Raw genomic sequence first — 22450 nt, forward strand, 5'->3', positions numbered from 1 at the left:
AATAGTTAGTAATCCAATCAAGCAATGTTTTTGTTTTCTATTCAGCGGAATTTTTAAGCTACGCGGCTTTCACAATTGGGCCTATTTAGATGCAGGCCCATCAATATTTTTCATCCACAAACATTTCGTTTCGTTTCTTCTCATCACCCGCTAACTTATCACAAAAAAACGAAAGAAAAACCCTTGCTTCTTCTCCGAGCATCAGTCCCCTCCTCCTTCTTCTTCAATTTCCCGTCCAACAGAGAGGGGGTTCGTAACTTCGAATATTCCTATTTCTGCGAGAATTAGGGTTGTGTGCCCTAAGCAAAGAAGATTCTCGAACCTGACCATGTTTTTCTTCTTCTTTCTTTTGCAGAGCGACTCGCGAAATCACGTCATGTCGTGATTTTTCACGATTCCGCCAAACGAAGATCCTGCTCGCTCGTGATCTAACTCGTGGATAGGTAGCACAATCGCCAAGGCGTAACATTCTTCGATTCAGATCGCGGTTGTTACTACCTTGCTCCTAACGATGTTTGGTTCGAACCGTAAGTATTGCCTCCTCTGCGTAAATTCGTAATGTTTTTGCGTGCTTGGTGTTAGGATAATTGTGTGTTTATGCGAGTGTTGGGGTTGCTTTGGAGAGTGATTGTTTTATAGTTTATTGGTGTTGTTATTATTATTAGTGTTCTTTGCTGTATTTGTTGATTGGTTGTAAGTGTGCATGAAGGGTGGGGGATGGTATTTGTTTACTTATTGATTACTTTCGCAAACCGTTAATAATTTGGTGTTATTCTTTTGACAGCTTTTGGGCAGTCTTCGTCGAGCCCTTTCGGCTCTCAATCAGTTTTTGGACAGACCAATTCAAGTACCAATCCATTTGCCCCTAAGCCGTTTGGTAGTACGAGTCCATTTGGTTCGCAAACTGGAAGTTCCATGTTCGGAGGTACTTCCACTGGGGTATTTGGTGCGGCACAACAGTCTTCTCCCTTTGCTTCCAATACAGCTTTTGGGGCTTCATCGTCACCTGCTTTCGGTAGTTCCGTGCCCGCTTTCGGGTCTTCTTCAACTCCTGCTTTTGGTAGCTCATCATCGTCATTTGGTGGTATGAGTGCATGGAATTCTTTTTTCATTTTGTTTACGGGTTGTTTTTGTTGTGTGTTCATTAGACTGTCTTCATTTTTTTCTTTCTGAAAGCTGAAAATTACATCAAATTTTTTCATCAGGTTGTTCATTGAATTCCTGAGTTCTTTAGAATCATTTAGCTTGCTGTCTTCATTTTTTTTAACAATGTTATTGGGACAATCTTGTGGTTCAATCTGAGAATTGATTCTCTTGGTTTATAGGATCATCCGTTTTTGGTCAGAAACCTGCTTTTGGAGGTTTTGGATCTACTCCTACTCAAACAAGTCCATTTGGTGCCACACAGCAATCACAACCGGCTTTTGGAAGCAGCATATTTGGTTCCTCAACACCTTTTGGAGGATCATCTCAGCCTGCATTTGGTGCTACAAGCACTCCTGCATTTGGTGCTACAAGCACACCTGCATTTGGTGCTTCAAGCACTCCAGCGTTTGGTGCTTCAAGCACTCCTGCATTTGGTGCTTCAAGCACTCCAGCATTTGGTGCAACTAGCACCCCTGCTTTTGGTGCTACAAGCAGCCCTGCATTTGGTGCAACTAGCACCCCTGCATTTGGTTCCACCTCTAGCCCAACTTTTGGTAGCACAGGGAGTGCATTTGGGGTGTCAAGTGCTCCCGTATTTGGTAGTGGAGGAGCCTTTGGGGCTTCAAGTAACCCTATGTTTGGTTCATCAAGCACGTCTGCATTTGGTAGTTCAAGCACTCCATTTGGGGCCTCTAGTACTCCTGCTTTTGGGGCCTCTAGTACGCCTGCATTTAGTTTTGGATCCACTCAGGCTTTTGGTCAGTCTTCTTCAGCATTTGGTAGCAGCAGTCCATTTGGTAGTACAGCCTCACCCTTCGGAGGTCAGAGTTCAGCATTTGGTTAGTTCAAGAACCATTAGAATTTTACTGTTATATTTCTATTTTAAAGATATTAGGTCTAGTGCAAATATAGTTGAAAGTAATCTTCAAATATTTTCTTGCAGGATCTCAAACTCCATCATCGACCTTTGGAAATACTGGTATGGGACAGCCAGGTTTTGGAGGTCAGCAACGGGGTGGAAGTAGAGTAGCTAGTTACACAGCAACAACTGAAGCAGATAGTGGTACCTCTGGACAGACTGCAAAATTGGAATCCATATCTGCCATGCCTGTTTACAAAGACAAAAGTCACGAGGAACTAAGATGGGAGGACTATCAATTGGGAGACAAAGGTTTTTTGTTTTTTGTTTAACAATTATAAAAACTTTTATAATTCTTCTGTCTTTCATTGCAGATGATGGTTTTGACTTAATGTATTATGTAATTTAGGTGGACCACTTCCCTCTGGTCAGTCTACTGGTTTGGCAGGCTTCAATTCGTCTACAACTCAGACAAATGCCTTTTCTCCTTCCCCAGTGTTTGGTCAATCATCGGCAAATCCTTTTTCTTCCACAACACCTAATTCTAACCCGTTTGCGCCAAAGAGTTCCCCCTTTTCTTCTGGATTTGGAACTTCTGCCGCTCCTGCCTTCAGTTCATCAGCTTTTGGTTCTTCGACCTCAGCAGCAGCACCCTCTATTTTTGGCTCATCCCCATCTCCATTTGGAGCTAACTCTTCTTCAGCTCCCAGCTTTGGGCAATCTCCATCCCTGTTTAATACTGCTCCTGCTCAGACCTCTTCACCATTTGGCTCAAGTATTTTTGGCAATACACAGTCATCCCCATTATTTAGTTCTGCAGCCCCTCCAATTGCACAAACAAGTTCTGCTTTTGGACAGAATACCTCCCCCTTTGGGCAGGCTACACCTTTTAGTCAATCAAGCTTGTTTAATTCACCTTCTTCTGGTCTTGTTGGAAGTATTTTCTCGTCAAGTGCATCACTCACTTCTAATAATCTGACAGGTTTTGGTCAAACAGCGGTACGTGATTTCGTTTGCATTTGGTGATCAATAATGTTTTTATTTAAAATCATTGTTTATGAGCAAATATAAATTGGAGTCATTTGAGCTTTATACTTTACAAACTTAATGAACATTATTCTAATCCAGTTATGTAAGTATTTTATTAGTATTTCTGTAAATATTGTATATAAATAACGAGTAGTAGTACAGAACAACAATGAAGCGATATCCATTGGGCAGGATTTCCGTATGTGAAATGCCAAATGCTCAAGTGTGTACTGCATTTTTCTAATACTTTTGTTGTTTGACTTTCATACCCGCAGCCATCCATTTCAACACCTTTTCAACCTGCACAACCTGCACAGTCGAGCGGTGCTTTTGGCTTTAGCAACTTTGGCCAGACACAACCTGGTCAGTTCATTATATTATCTTATGTTTATACTACTGTTTGTTGTTTCATGCAATGATTGAAGGATTAATGTTTTGAATGACTGTTTTATTAGTGGGTGCAAGCAGCTTCGGTGGCACTCCAGGCCTATTTGGTCAGAATAATTTTGGACTTGCGTAAGTTATAATTAGTTTAAGTCTTGCATTTAGTTCAAGTTGATTTTACCCTTTGGAGGTGACCAACGGGCTGTATCTTTTGAGTTTTGAAATATAAAGTATCCAGAAAATTAATATCACACAATCATTGATGTGTCATGGATTCATGGAATTATTGAATATACAAGATATATGACCTAACTATCCAGACATGAATTTAAGAAAAAAATACTTTGCATAAATCATTCTCCATTACATTTTATTTGTCCATTCAAGAATTTCTTGCACGTATTAAGAAAGCAATAAATTAGTTAGTGAATAGGAAATTCTTACTAAAATTCTGCGACATTCTTCTTTATTTCATTCTTTTGTGATTGTTGCACAATTAATTGACAATAATTACATCTTTCTATAAGCTCACCCAACGCTACATGTGTTATGAATACATAAAACACTAAAAACCTGTTTGGTGGTCTGGATATAATAAGATAACTATTTTATCCGGTTGTGATATAATAAGATTTTGTGATCAATTGTTTGGCGCATCAACAGAATTTCCTGATCTTATTCTCTATCTTATCCTATTAGTATAGAGCATTATTTATCTTGAGGGGGAAGTTGAGTTAGAAAGTAACAAGATAGGATATTTTCCCTTCCTCTTATTTTCACTCCACTCAACCTTCGTTACAACCACTATCATCATAATTATCTTTAGTGATAAAATAATTTTGATTAGTGTTAGTATTTGTTAAGGATAATATTGGAATAAGGCTGTAATTATGTTGAAAGAAGGAAATGACTGTCAGTAGTTTGAAAAATTATCAAAAGCGTAAAGGACACAATGAAATGGAGGGAATAGGATGATCAAAAGCAATTGCGAACTATTGCGCATACTGGTATGTTGCAGCACAACACCCTTCCAGTTTTGTAAGGGTTATCAATTGTTCGTGGTCATTTTGGCTGGAGAAACATTTAACAATTGCGTAAAAGTGTGGCAATTTTTGGGCTTAATAGCTGCTCTCTGTTGTTTTCGCTTGCACCAGACAGCCTCTGCTACCTGTGCCTTCACTGGACAGACTGGGCAGCTTGTGCGCTGTCAGTGGGCAACCTCTGTTCTGTAACTTCTTGTGTGAGAGGGTGAGGTGATGGCTGATGGGTGAAAGGACCTAGTTTTACTCTTTTTTTTTGAGTGGGTGACAGCTAGTGATAGAATAAAGCTACTTTTTTCTTTGGTGAGAGGGGATGATGACTAAGAAGCGGAGTCTTAGGGTTTTTGGGTGAGAAGGTTGTTAGGCCTGGACCCCAAATCAAGCCACTTCCGCCCCCAAACAGTCCTGCAACTGAGAAGGAGAATTTTACTGTTTTATCAATAGTGTTTTATACTATTATAATCTATAATATTATAGAAAATATAGAAATTTATTATATATTAGAGACAACTATATCACCTTAATTCTGATTCTACATAAATATACACAACCAAAAGCATATAAATTGAAAACTATAATAATTAAATAGAATAAATAGAATTTTTAGCTAATTGATAATACTCTAATTGATAATCAATTGGCGAATAAGAAAAAGTTGGTTATTTTAGTTAATTGCAATAAATTTTTCTGTATTTTAAATTTGTCTGAATTTTGAAATGATTTTCCTATAATACCCTTAATAGTATTGGGACTGTGTATATTAAATTTTCCATTTAATTACTTTTCACCTAAATAATTAATTATAGAGAGAGAATAGTGACAACATATGAATAGACTATTATCTCTAAATCTGTGAGAGAAATCAAGTAATTAAGGGTATTCTGGTAAAAAGATAATTAATGCAATAGAAAGTGGAACAAAGTTTTTTGAAGAGAGACAATAAAACGTCAAAACAATGTCTTTTAATTAGGTAGGAGGGAGTAATAAGAAGTAAGAACATTAAATATTATAAATTATATATTTGAAAACAAAATAGTAGCAAATTCTTCCCTTAATCGTCAACTTATATTCCCTCCATCTTGGTCATGCTCCAAGAATTTGCATATTTACTTGATTTTATATTAGAATGTCTTGTAAAGCACCATTAGTCATGTTGAAATGTAATGTTCTTTATTATTATTAATGTTTATGTAGGGGATTTTTCTATTAGGTTCTTTTAGGAGCTTCCTAACCTTTGGTATTATGAACTATTGTCCCTTATAAATATAGGAGTATGTTGTATCAGAAAAGTAAGTAGTAAAAATAAAACAGTTTTAGCTTTTCTAAAAACTTTGAGTTGGTATCAGAGCCAGACCTTTGGGTTTTCACTTTTTGTCGTCGTTGTTGTCTGCCGCTGTTGTTTGCTACCATTGCTATCTGTCGTCGCTTTTTCTTCGGCAAATTCAAGGTTAAGTGCGCCTCGTGAAGTGCGACTTGTCCCTAGTGGTCGCCATCTCATCTACCACCACACACACCATCATGCGTCACCTTTCTCCGACCATCCTCAAGCAGGTTTTCCTCACACACCGCCTTTGTGTGGGAATCTCATCACTCCAATGCCACTCGTCTTGCTATAGTCTCCTGAGTGTGTTGTGGTCCTTGTTTTTCTATTTCGTTGGCCGTGGCTCATATCTAGGGATTTTACTCTCAAGCCAAGTTTTCCTTCGTCAATTTTTCTTTGGAATGACTTTTGGTTGGAACACCCTATTTATCTGCTACTCCTACCATTACTTTTGCAAAACTCAACTAGAAAAACTATTTATCTTGGTCTTCTTTTGTGGAGTTATGGTTTCTTGGTCAAGGATACCATAATCATCTTGAACAAGATGTTTCTACTGTACTTGATGAAGAAAAATCTTAGTGGTAGAAGCTGGATTTTCAATTATGCGGTCCTGATGACAATTTGTCAAGCAAGATGTCTTAGAAATTTTGAGACTTTACAAGACATGCTCCTCTTTTCGGAAAGGGCACACGATATCTTTGCTAATGATGTGCAACGTCTCTTTTAGGCAACTCAGAGTAACTTCTCTCAAACAAGCATTTCATGATATGGTTGCTCACATAGGAAAAGTTTTAGGCGGTGATCAACTCCCATCAATGGACAACTTAGTTACTCTACTTCTTCGGGGACCTACATTAGTAAAAGACGAGAATTCAATTAATGGAATTGAAACATTAGCTATGGTAGCACCACAAGGAAGATGAGGTAGGAGCAATTGAGGAGGACGTGGTGGTTGTAGTATGTGTCCTCAATACACATATTGTAAGAAAATAGGCCATACCTAAGAAAAATGTTATGCCTTACATGGCTTTCCAGACAAAGTTACTCATGCTTTTAAATATGATAATCTAGAATCCGGAATTTCAAATGAAGAGTACCAAGAATTTTTAAGGTACCTAGAAAATCTTTTAATCTTGGCCAATCCTCCTCAATGTCAAATGTGTCAATTGCCTCCAGTGGAAGGTAACATTCCTTCATCTTCTTCCACGTCCTTTCCAAAAGTTCCTCATTTCATTACCGTTGCCAATGGATCCAAAGTGGCATCTCATGAAATTGGCAAAGTTTCCTTGTCTTCTTCACTAAATTTATATTCTATTTTGTATATTCCTCATTGTCCTTACAATTTAATCTCTTTGAGTCAATTGACTCGTTCTTTAAATTGTTTTGTAACCTTTACTACTGATTCCTTTGTTATATAGGAACATGGTATGGGTCGTTTGATTGGAGAAGCACATGAGTCACGAGGACTTTATTTCTTAAAACCTAACTCCTTAGTTTCCTGTCTTGCAACTTCATCCCCATAACTTTTGCATGATCATTTGGGTCCAAGTTGAAGATGATGGTTCTGAGTCTCAAACACATTCAAGTCTTAGATTGTGAGTTTTGTAGTTAGGAAAACATGTTAGATCTTTCTACCTTAGAATGTCTGAGACGTGATGTAATTTTGCCTTTTCAACTATTTACTCTAATATTTGGGGATTCTTATGGTTTTAATTATTTTGTAACCTTCATTGAATAATTCTCTTGATGTAGGGTTGATTTAATGAAAGAGAGATTCAAACTTTTATCCATATTTATGTCCTTTTTTAAAGAAAGTAAGAACTAATTTGGGGGAGTGTTGAAATGTAATGTTATTAATGTTTATGTAGGGGAACTTTCTATTAGGTTCTTTTAGGAGCTTCCTGACCTTTGGTATTCTGAACTATTGTCCCCTATAAATACAGTAGTATGTTGTATCAAAAAAGTAAGTAGTAAAAATAAAACAGTTTTAGCTTTTCGTAACTCTTTAAGTAGTCCTATTTTAGTCAAGTATTGGCTCTATATAAATCGGTCACTATAGGTTCAAGGACACAAATGGAAAGATAGAGTTGCCTGAAACTTTAATCCTCCTGAAATTGTGGGAGCAGTATTTCCCAAATATCAGTTACTAAAAAAATGGAGGATTCTCTTTGTATATGTATCTAGGATTATCGTATGTGTATTGTTATTGGAACCTATTTGTTTTAATATGAAAGGTCTTTTGAATGTTTGTGGATATTGTAGTTGCTGTTCTCATTATTTTTTGTTTTTATGTTTGGCAGGTCTTCTACCCAGAGTTCTGTGGTTGTACAAGCAGTTCCGAATACAAATCCATTTGGAACACTTCCTGCAATGCCTCAGATGTCAATTGGTCGAGTTGGAACCACTCCTTCAATTCAATATGGAATCTCTAGCATGCCTGTAATTGAACTTTCTTGGTTTAACTTTGGATTTTATGCTAATTTAAGGCTATAATTATTGAATTTTTTGACCATCCAAACTGTTGTCAACAATTGAGTTTTAATGAAAGGTAACGAATTCAATGTCACCTCATTTCAGGCACTAGACAAGCCTGCTCCTGTTAGAATATCATCTTTATTAACATCTCGGCATCTCTCACAAAGACGAATAAGGCTTCCTGTCAGGAAATATCATTCTAAGAATGATGGTCCTCGGGTTAGTATTTTAGCTGTTTTTTTTTTTTTCATTCAATCTAGGTTTCTAGTGAGATAGTCTTTAATGGAGAGTTGAATATATTATGTCGTAACTTCTCTACTCTCTTGCAGGTTCCATTCTTTAGTGATGATGAGGATACTACAACGACACCCAAGGCCGATGCTCTGTTCATTCCTAGGGAAAATCCAAGGGCGTTGATCATTAGTCCCATGGAGCAGTGGCCGGCAAAGGCTTCTGAGAAGGGGTTAACTTTTAAGGATAAATCCATACCCAGGAATGAGAACGGTAATATCCTTTTTATAGTTTGTATTTAGTGTTTTATCTTTCCCTAATTGAGTTGTAGGAGTAGTGAGTATTCGTTCAGTACGTTGATTATAATGTTTTCCAACCAAAGCTGTGTACCAGTCTTTACTATGATGGGATAGAGTATTCAATTTTGTTTTTGAAAACCCTCTGGATGAGTAATGTCTAAATACTACAACTTTAGTAGAGTAATAAATTACTTTATAAGCATGCACAACATCGTTATATATATATATATATATATATATATATATATATATATATATATATATATATAAATGTACTGACAAAGTGCCCATATTTTTTTTTCGAATGCCATTTTCAGGGAATATCTCTAAAGAGGCAAGTGTAACACCTGATAGAACCAGCTCACAAGACAAAGATAGTACGTGCTCCTTATGAATTTCCAGTATTTAATGTATTTATAGAATATAGCTGTTGTCCCATTTTTGTGCTTTTTAATTTCTGTGCCATAATTTCTGTTAATGATTGCAGATATTGGTGTAGAAAATGGTGTTGTGAAGGAGCAAGGTCAGCATACAGCGACAAAGCCAACTTCCAACGGGAACAATGAAGATCATTCTTCACAAAAGGCAGACATGTACAAGACACTGAGTGGTCACAGAGCTGGCGAGGCTGCCATTGTGTATGAGCATGGGGCTGACGTTGAGGCACTAATGCCAAAACTGCGGCGATCTGATTACTATACACTGCCTAGGATACATGAACTGGCGGCCAAGGAAAGAGCCGAACCAGGATTCTGCAGTCATGTGAAGGATTTCGTGGTTGGAAGGCAAGGCTATGGCAGCATCAGATTCTTGGGTGAAACGGATGTACGAGGGCTTGATTTGGAGTCCCTGATTCAGTTTAACAATAGGGAGGTGATTGTATACATGGATGATTCAAAGAAACCTCCTGTTGGACAAGGTCTGAATAAGCCTGCTGAGGTCACACTACTCAATATCAAATGCTTCGACAAAAAAACTGGACATCAGTATACAGAAGGACCAAAGATTGAGAAATACAAGGAGATGCTCAAGAGAAAGGCTGAGGACCAAGGTGCTGAATTTGTATCATATGATCCCACTAAAGGAGAGTGGAAGATCAGGGTTAACCATTTCAGCGTCTACAAGCTGCTCGATGATGTAAACAGTTGGATAAATCATGAAGATGACAACTAATGGTTGGTTCAATACATTTGATAGTTTCAGAACCTTAGTTCTGCTTTGAAATGTATTTTTCTATTCCTGTAAATCGTCATTGTGTTGTGGTTAGATGGCTATAGCTTGGGGCATCGTTGTTCATTTGTTTCGTATCTTGTTTTGGGGATATTTTATACATCTTACGGTTGGTTGGGGATGTTCAAATGTGGGTTTTCCAGCATCATTTTTTTCGCACTTCAATTTTGATTCCCATACATGTTATGGTTATTTTCAACTTCTGTTTGTTTTTTTAATCATGGTGGAATTTGACTTAAAAATTTTCATCTGATTTGCCAAGGATTTGATATCTTTCACGAATGTAATGTAATGTTTATTTCAGGACTGAACCGTAGTCAATTTCTTTATAAAGGGTGTCTGAGACAGTTGAAGTTTTAGCATTTTAGCTGCTTTTTCGAATAAAAAGGTTTATACTATTTTTTGTATAATTTAAGATAGCGGAAAAAGTGTTTTGCTAAATCCGACATTCCTCAAATATTTATAGAAAAAGCTGGTTTTATATTGGAACATTTGATTTATTCAATAAATTTATGCAAGTAAAAGTTGTGATTATAATTGATTATAAATTCATAACCAATTACAATACATAATTGATTAATATACTTAATTCTATAGAGACAAATAGATTACTAAAGTTTTAAATAATATTGTATAATTTTCATTTAATAATTTATTAGTCATTGAAAATAATGAGACAATAAAATTATATATCACAAAAGTTTAAATTTAATGAATAAAAATAAAAGAAGATGAAAGATTTTAACACTTTTAATTAAACATAATCATATAACCAATTAGTTTGAAATTTAATGAATAAAAAATAAAAGATAAAATATTTTAACACTCTTTTAATTAAACATAGTCATATAACCAATTAGTTTGAATAATAAACACTTCAAAATTAAAATATTACATTATATTTTATGAATAAAAAGTTTAGAAGTATGCATTTATATATCTCATTTATTTACAGTAATAAATAGATGGATAGAAAAATAAATTAAGGATGAACAAAAGTATGAATCCAAAATTTTTTAGGTGGGTCCACTTTGTTTAACTTTGTCTAGATTTTCTTAACTTTTCTAAGTTAAGTTATAATGTTTTGATTTTCTCCATTATAATCAATAATTGCTTACAAGTCGTTTAGGCTATTACTCTCACAAAGAGAATATGTTCAATACCATCTAGTCTAAATACTCGCTGGTGTTTCTCTCATCACTCTTTTCTTTCTACTTACAAAAGTAAACAAATATTACAATGAAGCTTGAGAATACTACTTGACTTACTTTTTTTTTTCTCTTCTCTTAAAAATAAGTAGATATTATAATTAAGCTTGAGAGAACTTCTCATTATTTCACTTTATTACTCTCTCTTCTTTTTTCTTACAAAAGTAAGTTGATATTCTGATTAAGCTTGAGAGTTTTTCTTTCTTAAGCTCTTCTCTTTCTCTATATCCCTAGTTAGAGGAATTTTACTCTTATAGATCAAAGATATTTCCTTGCTCAATTTTGATGATGCTATTTCTTGATATTGTTATCTCCTTTTTCATCATCATCTTCTTCCTCTGTTAATTATTTATTTATACACTTTGATATAGCCGTTTTGACGATGCTTGTCTTGAGATTTGATAATATGACCATTTGACGAAGCTTGTCTCGAGGTCTAATCTAATGGCTATTGGTGTAGGTGTATGTCATAGGATGGTGTCTTTTTGTCAGAGCAAACATGCTTTTCAGAATTTTATAAAAAATAGATTTAACTTCTTATTTGGCACAACTTTTGATGAACAAATCTTCTTTTATCTTCTTCTTTTCAACATTCATTTTTTATTCTCATAAGATAGAGTAGATGAATGCTTGTAGTAACTGTCATGCACAAGATAAAACAAATGTCTATATAATAAGTATATTCTATTACCTGTTTGCTTTGGTGTTTTTAAGCATTGAGCATTTAATGTTGTTTAGAGCTTGTTCAAGGTTTTATGTTTTCTATTGTTTCACTAAGAGTGTGTTTGAAATCGTTTAGCCTACAAGAGACCTTTTCTTGGTTAGTGTTTTACTTGTTGTTTTTAGTATTTGTTAGAAGTAGGTTGTACTTATTTTTAGGTCACCATTTCCTAAGGCAAGAACATTCCGTGATTCTCATCCTTGTTACTAACATCCATTTTGGGTTTAGGTGAATGTGTGTACTGCATATTATTAGTAAAGAATAGAGCAGATTGTGCATGCAACATGTAACACTCTAAATTCTGGGATGTCACAAGTTTACAAAAACCACTAAGTTTCAAAACTTTATCATAATGTAGATACGTATTTTTCAAAAACCTTAACCTTTTAACATGCATAATTTATTCAAAACATAATGGTTCCAAAAGCCTTCTCTAATTACATTATTCCAAAAGTAATTAAAATGACTAAGAAAATAAGACAACTACAATTACGTTGTTTCAAAAGTCTATACCAAAAGTACTTTTTTAAAGAAACCCAAATCTTTTCTCCATTATCTCATGAATCTATCATGCCTATGGAACACATGCAATATCATTTGCTCACGTATAACACATTATATGACCACCACCGATAATATCATTCACAAACACAAACACAAACACGTATGGGATAAGCTACCGATAAAACAATCATAACAACAAGATATAAACATACTGATTATATCAACAATAATCAAACACCCCATACATAGTAGTAATAACAATAAGATTCCTCGATCCTCGATCTGTAATCCTTGATGTCATCACTAACATTTCACACATATACTTTTGGTTTATCCACTCATTAACACTGATACTAACTACTTACTATAACCATTATAGTAACACCACTATCAACATAACATAACTTGGAGCATCTTCAATACCATGATCATCATCATAGGTACACCACATCATGATTATCCCAATCATGAATCACACCATGAGCATCCCAAACCACGAGCTCCATCATGTCAAGACTCCGTCACACTCTTGTATCTTACCTCACCAACTATAGTCGCTCCTACAGCCTAATCCGTAGATTTCCCATACAGATACACTCGAGTCATCTTTTTCTGGATTCATACCTGTTCTCCTATCACACAAGGCAGAACATCTATCTCCCTCACCAAAGAAGATTCACCATTCGAATACTGTTCTTTTTTCTACAATTATTTGCCAAAGAAAACACTACTTTCTTTTCAACAACCAATTCCAAAGAGAGTCACCACTCTCTTTTCAAAGTTTTTGAATATTCGAAGAGAACATTTTTATACAATTTGTATCATGAAGATTTTGTATTTCTTATACACGTGACATCCCACTAGGGCTATTTTAAATGTCATTTGCGAAATTTTTTAAAAATACTATTCACCCTCTCCCTTTCTAGTCTTTTCCTATGTTTTCATCTAAGGTGAAATATGAGATCTAAAGAACTAAATTGTTGCTTTCTATGAGAAAACTATATAAGTTTTAAACAAGAATAAAGAAAAATCCACCTATAAAAGACTCTTTTGAATCTCAAGGTAGTAAGAGTTTAAAGAATGTATTTAATATGTAAGTAATATTAAATGAAAATTGTATAAAAATTATATGAGAACTCACTCTACTCCATATAATATGATAGACTTCCTAAACCATAAATAAACAAATATATATAATAAATTCGATTCATTAAAGATAATTAATTATTATATTATAAATACATTATAGAATATGATAATAAATTTTTATATTATAAAATATTAATTAAAATATTTTGAAGATGTTTTATAACATCTTGGACGTGTACAATTGTAATAAAAAAATATAGAATATAACGAACATAATGACCTTTTTTCCAATCATTATTATAATTAATCATTTTAAAATATAAAACCGTGTTAGTCCCAAACCAACTAACAATGAAATTGACCGAAACGGGGATTTTAAAAGACAGAATAAAAAAGTTGCTAAAAGGATGAATAACCTCAGCTTATTTTAGCCTTATTTCATATCATATAATTATCCTATTATTATAAATACATTATTTCTAAATGTTCTGTTATGCAAAACATGAAAATCCAAAAGTCAAATAATAGTGGCGTGGATAAATAAGACAAATATGACTATGATATATATATATATATATATATATATTACATCAACATCCTCTAATTTTTATCATTACAGTAATTCTTTATTACGGAATGCGTGTGTGATATAAAAGGGTGCATGTGTAATGTTTTTAAAGGATAAAAAGGTGAATGTGTAATGTAAAGAGAAAAGATAATGTAATATTTTAAAAATAAATGGAAAGTTTGTAGAATTTAAAAGGGTGCATGCGTAATGTTTTTAAAGGATAAAAAGGTGAATTTGTAATGTAAAGAGAAAAGATAATGTAATATTTTAAAAATAAATGGAAAGTTTGTAGAATTTAAAAAAGAGAAATAGATGTTAGTAATTCGAAAAAATTCTCAAAAGATATCAGTGTAATTTACATCCTCAAAGCACCACACTTCTACCAACCCCATCCTCAAATAAATTCAAATATTTGATAGAAACTTCTGACATTTGTATTCATATATAGTATTGAAAAATAGAATAAAAAAGTCATTTGACAAAGATATCTTCCTAACTCTCATGCCTAATAATTCAATAATTCAATAACTCATTGGAAAGACGGATATTAACATGTTTGAAATCTCATTTAAAAAAAAAAACTAAACATATTATTATTAAGGTTTAATTGCTTCCTTTGTCCCCAGTTTGGTTGAATTGTGTCAAATTCATCCTCATTTTTAAAAAAGTTTCATTATCGTCCTCACGTGGTATAAAAGTGTCAATTGAATCGAAACATAGAAAAAATTTGTGTCAAAGTAGTTATTTTTCCTATATCTTTGTGTCTTCCTTTCATATGTCACTTCTCTGGAGCTATGAAAAGCCTTAAATTGGATAAGGTAAAATGAATATCTGTACTTGATTGTATGAAAGGAAGACACAGAGATATAGGAAAAATGACTACTTTGACACAAATTTTTTCTATGTTTGGATTCAATTGACACTTTTACACCACGTGAGGACGACAATGAAACTTTTACACCACGTGAGGACGACAATGAAACTTTTACACCACGTGAGGACGACAATGAAACTTTTTTAAATTGAGGATGAATTTGACACAATTCAACCAAACTGGGGACAAAGGAAGCAATTAAACCTATTATTAACTTCACACGGTAAGATTCTCGTAGAGAATAAATGCAATAATTTTGGTTCCACATTGTAAGATCATAGTTAATTAAATAAATTTCCTCTTTGCGATATCATATATTTAAGTTTTTCCTGTTTGACCATTCATTTAGGTTTTATCTTATAATCATTTTAATTATGTTTTTTAGTGGCATTCTTCTCATTTTAATACATATATTCATGATGTATTCTTTCGAGTTAGACAATCAATGTAATCAGTTTTCTTTGATTTATTTTTCTCTTGCCAGTCATTCTTTTCTCTATTTTTGTGTCTTGTTTGTAGGTGAATTCTAATAAAGTCGAATAACAAATTCAAATTATAATATGAACAAAAAAGTTTAAGAACATAAAATGAACATAACATCGTTTCAACGTGTAATATAAGACAAGTGCAGATAATTAAAAGACATAGAAAATAGAATATGCAATACATTCTAAGATATAGAACATTTATTGTTTAACTTAAACTTAAACTAATTGCAAGATGAATACTTGAATTCCTAAAATATTAAAATAAGAGTCTATAAGAGAGTATTACATTTCTAATAGAACAATATTTTCACAATTTTACAAATAAATTATCTCATTCAAAAAGTATCTTATAAATACACACAGTTATTAAATTAATTAAGTGATGAATACAAATTAGTTCTCTTTTATACCTAAATTTTAGATTTTCTAAGTTATATGTTATCTCAATGTAAGGACAGAACAATAAAAGAGTTTGAAGAATGAAATGAAACTAATTGAGAATGACATTTAGTATGGAAGAGAAAAAGATGAGTATGTAAACATCCCAAGAAAAAGAATTTGAGCAAATCATAATAGATAAATCTTTCAAAAGAGAAATAAAAGACACATGGGTCTAAACATAAAGGAGGGTGTGTTTTCAATTACATAAACCTATACCATATTGCAATACAGTCTAATTGAAAACCACTAGTATGTTTAATTTTATTTAGTTTGTTTAATTTTATTGGAGTGTGAGGGCACTCCCAAATGTGAAACACTTTGGATGGAGAGTGCTTATTATAGATAAAATCCTAAAGAGAGCTTAGCACATCAGGAGTAGTGTTAGGTACTAAGTCATGCGAGTTATGTAAAGAAAAAGATGATAATACATACTTATTTTTCTTTTGTAAAATAGTCAAAAGGGTTTGAGTGTTGTGATACATGGATACGAGTAATATCATTGTACCATAACCAAGCCAAAGTCCACTTCTAAGACATCTACGTAATGGAATTCAATGAAAAACAAAACACAATTTGGAAAAGTGTGTGGATAATAATTATTCAGACCACTTGAAATTATAGAAATAAGGTTATATCACTATAAGAAAATGATAATGATATATTAATGATGAAATCTTATCAACATAATATTAGTAAAATAGCTTTTATTAACAAAAACTATCCGTTGATAAAATAAAATTTATTAATGAATTTTAATGTTTTAATTGCGGAAGGAAATTTATTAATGAATTTATGTCCATCATCTTTCTCGTACCACCAACCTACAAACAAAAACCCAAATTGTGAACCCCAAATGCAAAGAGAAACCCAAATTGGAAAAGCCTAAATCTCCACCCACAGATCTCGCACCTTCATCACAAAAAACCTACAAAAGAACCAAGAGAAGTCATCGAGCAACCACGAGATACCCAGGTTCATTCAACATCGTGAATCACCTTCCATCACATAGAGAACCTACAACAAAATAGAACCACGATATCCCGAAACAAAGAGCATTGGACTCCCCACTACACTCACTCAATCTAGATTGATCCTTTTATCAGTTAGTTAGTTAGGTACAACCATCACTCAAGTTGTCACTATTAGGTTGTAATAACTGATCCCACAAAGTTAGATGAGCTTCTATAGTATATGTATAGTTGCATATAAGATCAAGTGAAATTAAAGGGATGGATGCTTACAATTTTCTTCACATGGTTAGAGGTTGAACTGATGGGAAAGAAGAAACTAATGCTTGTTTGGTTATATTAATGATTTGCTAGAAGAAGAAAATTTGGATTTGGAAATGTCCCCACCACATAACTCTGGTTTTAAGGTTGGCTTCGAAGGCAATCCTAAAGTACTTAATGATTGAAAATGCAATGGTTGGGTAAGTAACAAAGCTGGAACAAATGAAGGAAGATTTGAAAATGCCCAGGTGGGTTCTTGAGGGAAAATTGTCACACAAGAAGATTCTTCTAAGTCAAGTGGTTGGAATATAAACACAACAGATCATACTAAATCTAATGAATGGTCAGCCAGGGACGGTAACAAGTTTGAAAGCAAATAGGTGGATCTGGGAATGTTAAATGTTCGTGAGGCCTAGGTAAAATGAAAGATGATACCCAAAAAGATAATTCTGGGTTTGGTGCTTGAGGTGCAAACAAAACAAGTTAGGCAAACACAAAATCTAATGATGATTATGAAGTTGCACTAAAATGTGTAGCTCGTTGGGTCGCTCCACTAAAATGTGAAGCTTAATTTCTATCTACTAGCATAATATCTATGAATAGATATTGCTCAATTTCTATCTATTACCTCAATATCTAAAAGCTTAGGTGCGACAGTTAAATAGAAACCTAGAAATTGAGCAGTTAAATAGACAGACTCAAATACAAACAAAGAAGGATTCAAAACTTACCTCGATGGTTTGTGAGACATTCAACAGTTTAGGGCTTTTGCACAATCAAAAACTCTCCCTTGATGAAGATATAGTAAGCACAGACCTTCGACAATAATAATCCCTTGACAAGAGAAAAACTCATGAGAAAATTGAAATGAAAATTGAAATGCAATGATAACAAGTGCAAGATAAATCTGAATTCATGAGAAAAGTGAAGTAATGCATGGAATGATAATCCTAGAATGAACCATGTCATCATATGATGTGCATCAAAATGCAAAAAGCTATGAAAACCAAACCTATAATAGCTACTACTAAAACACATGCAAGTTATGGCAATCCATTAAACCAATTTCAATTTGGCAGCAAGCATCATCGTAATAACAAAACTAAATAAAACTAATTTCAAATTGGCAACAAGCATCATTATAAGGCAATCCATTAAACCAAATCCAAATTGGTAGCAAGCATCATTGACAGTAAGCATCACTAAGGCAATCCATTAAACCAATTTTAGAACCAAAACAAGAAGGCAATCCTTCAACACATACTTACCTCCAACAAACCTCCACTACTAGTTTAGGGCTTATGGACAACCATGAACCATCCATCGCCAACAACCACTGTGACACAACGACCACCATCACCCAACAGCACACATAGACACCAGCATCGTGCACCGCCACCAGTCACCAGCCACCAGCCACCAGCGTCGCGCCAAGAATTAGACAGTGGGATAGGTTGGGGGAGAAGGTTTGTGCAAAACGAAAATGGGAGAGAAGGAAACCAGTTTCTGATTTCATAAACTCGAAGGACTTACCGACATCCATCATCCGTCAGTAACGATTGATGATATTTACCTATGATATTACCGACGAATTTATCCATCGATAAGTTACAAAATCCATTACCAACAATCATAGTCCGTCAGTAAGCATCATTCTTTACTCTATCGATAAATCCTCCAAAAAATGTGTATTATCGATGGATAATTAATAATCTATCGATAATTTTAATAATTATTGTAGTGACACAATCTTAAGAGTAATAAAACGTTCAATTCAAAGTTAATTGTGTGATATAAAAACAATTTTTAAAATAATGGTCATAATCTATTATAATAATAATAAACAAAAAATACCATTGTAAACTATCTATTACCTTTTTTTTAAGGGTTAAATATGTTTTTAGTCCCTAAACTATCAAACAAATTTGTTTTTAGTCCCTCCTTCAAAGTAAGGTACATTTTAGTCATCTCCTTAAAAAAAACTTAACTTTTGGTCTTCCCGAAAAAATAAAAAATTAACGTTTTTTTTAAATAGAAGGACTAAAATGTACCTTACTTTGATAGTTTGAGACTAAAAACATATTTAAACCTTCTTTTAAATTATGCACAACTCTTACTTTTTTTCTTTTTGCACATGAAATTATTATTTACTTGTATAATTATATACAAGTGTCATCATTTTGAATCTTTATCTAAGTATATTATATTAAATTTATTTATTATTAAAAGACAAAGTCAAATAAAAATAATATAGTATCTTAACATTCCATGAATACATAGCGGACAAAATGTTTCCAAAAAATAATTAATTTCAAAATAAAAATTAATATTAAACTATACCTTATTTAAATAATATATGATATCTATATATCTATATTTAATTATATTTTAAAACTGAAATTGAAGATGCAGAAATTCCCCTAACAATTGGGTGGGCCCACCACACAACTTGGCTTATGTTTCTTTGCGTGTTTGACTTGCTCACAAACAATAAAGTCGGTGCATATTTTCCATGCTTCTTGAACCGAGCTTCATTATTCCAATCATTATTAAAAGCATTTCCATTCAGACTCAATTACAAATTCCTAACTTAATTATAATAATGAAAATACATTATGTAATTGCACTTTAAAAAATGCCGTTGAATAAATAAATTTTGGTGAAAGTATTTTGTTTATATTTTATTTTCTATTAACCAATACTACTTATAAGGATTATTTTCAACCATATACGTATCACAGAAATTATTCATGTACGCAAAAAGATGTATTAATAATTAATATATATCTATGAAGTAAAAATAATAAATTTATAGATTATATAATATATTAAAAATAATTTAAAATACTCTAAAAATAACTTTTGAAATTCTTTAACATATTTCTATTTTAAACAAAATGAAGACTTTAAAATTACAATAGGACTTTTAAAATTGTTACACAAATATAAGTTTTACTTCTAAACAAACTAAAGGCTAGTATATGTTTCAATTCTTTAAATAATAGAGACATGTAGTTTTTCAAATAATTTAAAAAATGTCAAGTCTTGCATTTTTTTTTTCATAATTCTTTTTTTGTAATGCATATAATTTTTTAATCTCTTTTGTTCAATGGAGGTAGAAAAGATAGTAGTGATTCTATTTGTTGATGGAGAGCATAGTAATTCTTTAGTGAAAAATACGTGAAGTTGAGAAGAAATTAAATTTTTATTTTTGAAAAATATATAGGAATAGACTTCGGTTCAAAAAGAACCGAAACATAAAGTAAAAAATACTGATGCTTAAAATTATATATTTTTTTACCTTATCAGAATATGCTTCGATAAAGAACCAAAACATAATCTCCAAAATAATCGACGCAAAATGTAACATCAGAATTATATAGTCTTAAACTATAAAAGAATTATCACACATTTAATATAATAGAACAACTAACATGGCCGAGAAATAAAGTTTCATTATAGTTATACAAAGCATAACTGCAAAGTCTACTTTATATATAAAAAAACTATATACATAGAATTAGTCTAGAGAAGACTAAACATTTGTTGCCCTTCCATCCAGAGCCTGTTCCATGGACATCTCATCACCGTCTGCTCACACCCACTGAATAATCATAGCCAAGACATCAAGCACGAGAGAATACCAACCAAATACAAAGAAAAAGGGAAAGCTAGTAAAATAAAACATTCCATAATATAATTTAGCAATTCACACATCAATCATACTTCACATAACACAAACCAAAAATCTTAAGATGCAAAGACTCAGACTAAACTATCTAGGTTTAGTATGAATATCGAGCTATGGCGAGTTGTGCACTTGTGGTGGCCTCTATTACTTTGCAAAGTAATTTCCAATGAGTTTCACTCTACCAAACTCACAAGGTTAGTCTATATCGCATCTTAGGCCATATTGGAAGCACCTAGACTAAGACCTCCTACTACTCTCACCACATGTATCAATCTTCTCTAAATGAGAATGAATGAACATTAGAGTTTCAAGATAACCCCCCAAGACTGAGCTACATGTATTCATACTAATAATACTTGAAACCATCAATAAGAATTTTCTCATTGGAACTCTTTTCCACCACCTTTCATTCACATATAAAGCCTCATATAAACCTTGCATACAAACACATGAAAACATTGAACATACACCAAAGAAATAGAAACCACCCATCAAGTAATCACAAACAATATAAAACACCTTTTCAAAACTCAAAGGATGGCGCTGAAGCGCCCAGGAGCTGGCGCTCAGCGCCCTAGTTGTTGTTTTTTGGCACTCAACCCCCCGAGACTTGCACTAAGCTCCAAGGCCACTGGAAACTGGGGCGCCTTGACACAGTCGCTCAGTGCCATACCAGTATTTGCTACCCCTTTTAAGATGACTTTAAACACTTCTCCCACATCTTTAATTAATTCCTACAACCTTCTAGACATTATGAAACATCTGAAAATAGACCTCTAACTCAAATTGACCACTCCAAACCAATTCAACTACTCTAAGTTACCCAATCTCAAACCTACGCCTTCTAAGACCAAATTTTGTAAACTAACAACATGAACAAGTCATAATAGACCTAAAAACACACCCCAAGACTTCAGTTTCCTCACAACCTCTCTACTTTCAATTTTGACTAGTTAAAATCGCCACAATGTACTAAAATGTGCTAGGAAACTCAATCTATTAAGCAATTACCACTTCCCCATCAAATTTCACTTAATTCAACATCTAGACAAGTTCTAAATGACCTAATAAACATCCTTAAACTCCCGGTTTCCCCTTCTAACCCTTATATAAAAAACTCACATGTCAAAACCCCTAATTTGAACTTAAAATCTTCTAAAACTACCACATTGACTCATATCTATTTCCTTATCATATTTTTACCAATTCAAGGTGCTAACAAGTATCGAAACCTCATTTTTAACCCAAAAAACCCATGTCTTTGACAACTCAACATTCCTTAAACCTTGCTACCAATTTTATACGTCAAAACAACATCATAACATACAATTCATGACAACAATATCATCCAAATTACATCACGTCAAAATTCAATCATCAAATAACCAACTACATACATTTAAATGAACTAACACTAGCATAATTCTTGAAATTATAACTAAAACAGTTTGACATACATACAAGCACCAAACTTACACCATAAACATAATTTAAAATTGGACATCTAGCTTTCCTTACCTTACGTCGAAACTATAGAGCTCTCAGAACGCACACCCTTTGCTTCCCGCATAAGGAACTCTATAAACACCTATGAATCACCAAATTGTGATAGAAAAGTGTCCT

General features: G+C 33.2%; 1 protein-coding gene across 2 annotated transcripts; it reads left to right on the forward strand.

The window, feature by feature from the left end:
- The first annotated feature begins 93 nt into the window (after positions 1 to 93).
- Positions 94 to 10213, forward strand: LOC108333932 (nuclear pore complex protein NUP98A). 2 transcript variants are annotated; one of them, XM_017569447.2, is made up of 13 exons: positions 94 to 249; positions 356 to 527; positions 785 to 1084; positions 1326 to 1985; positions 2090 to 2317; positions 2415 to 3004; positions 3310 to 3397; positions 3490 to 3550; positions 8080 to 8218; positions 8357 to 8473; positions 8584 to 8758; positions 9102 to 9161; positions 9272 to 10213. In XM_017569447.2, exons 2-13 carry the CDS (start codon positions 512 to 514, stop codon positions 9955 to 9957), a joined length of 3120 nt encoding a protein of 1039 aa, XP_017424936.1. In that variant the 5' UTR covers positions 94 to 249; positions 356 to 511; the 3' UTR covers positions 9958 to 10213. The 2 variants fall into 2 exon arrangements, with proteins under 2 accessions (XP_017424936.1, XP_017424937.1); XM_017569448.2 differs by having other exon boundaries at positions 1326 to 1967.
- Positions 10214 to 22450: the final 12237 nt, after the last annotated feature.

Source organism: Vigna angularis, chromosome 11 (assembly GCF_016808095.1).
Source record: "Vigna angularis cultivar LongXiaoDou No.4 chromosome 11, ASM1680809v1, whole genome shotgun sequence".
NCBI classification, from domain to species: domain Eukaryota; kingdom Viridiplantae; phylum Streptophyta; class Magnoliopsida; order Fabales; family Fabaceae; genus Vigna; species Vigna angularis.

Bases quoted from the DNA above. Each gene is read 5' to 3' on its own strand.
- LOC108333932 (XM_017569447.2), top strand. The intron at 2,318-2,414 runs GTTTTTTGTTTT...TATGTAATTTAG, and splicing joins CTATCAATTGGGAGACAAAG to GTGGACCACTTCCCTCTGGT. The intron at 3,398-3,489 runs GTCAGTTCATTA...CTGTTTTATTAG, and splicing joins CTTTGGCCAGACACAACCTG to TGGGTGCAAGCAGCTTCGGT.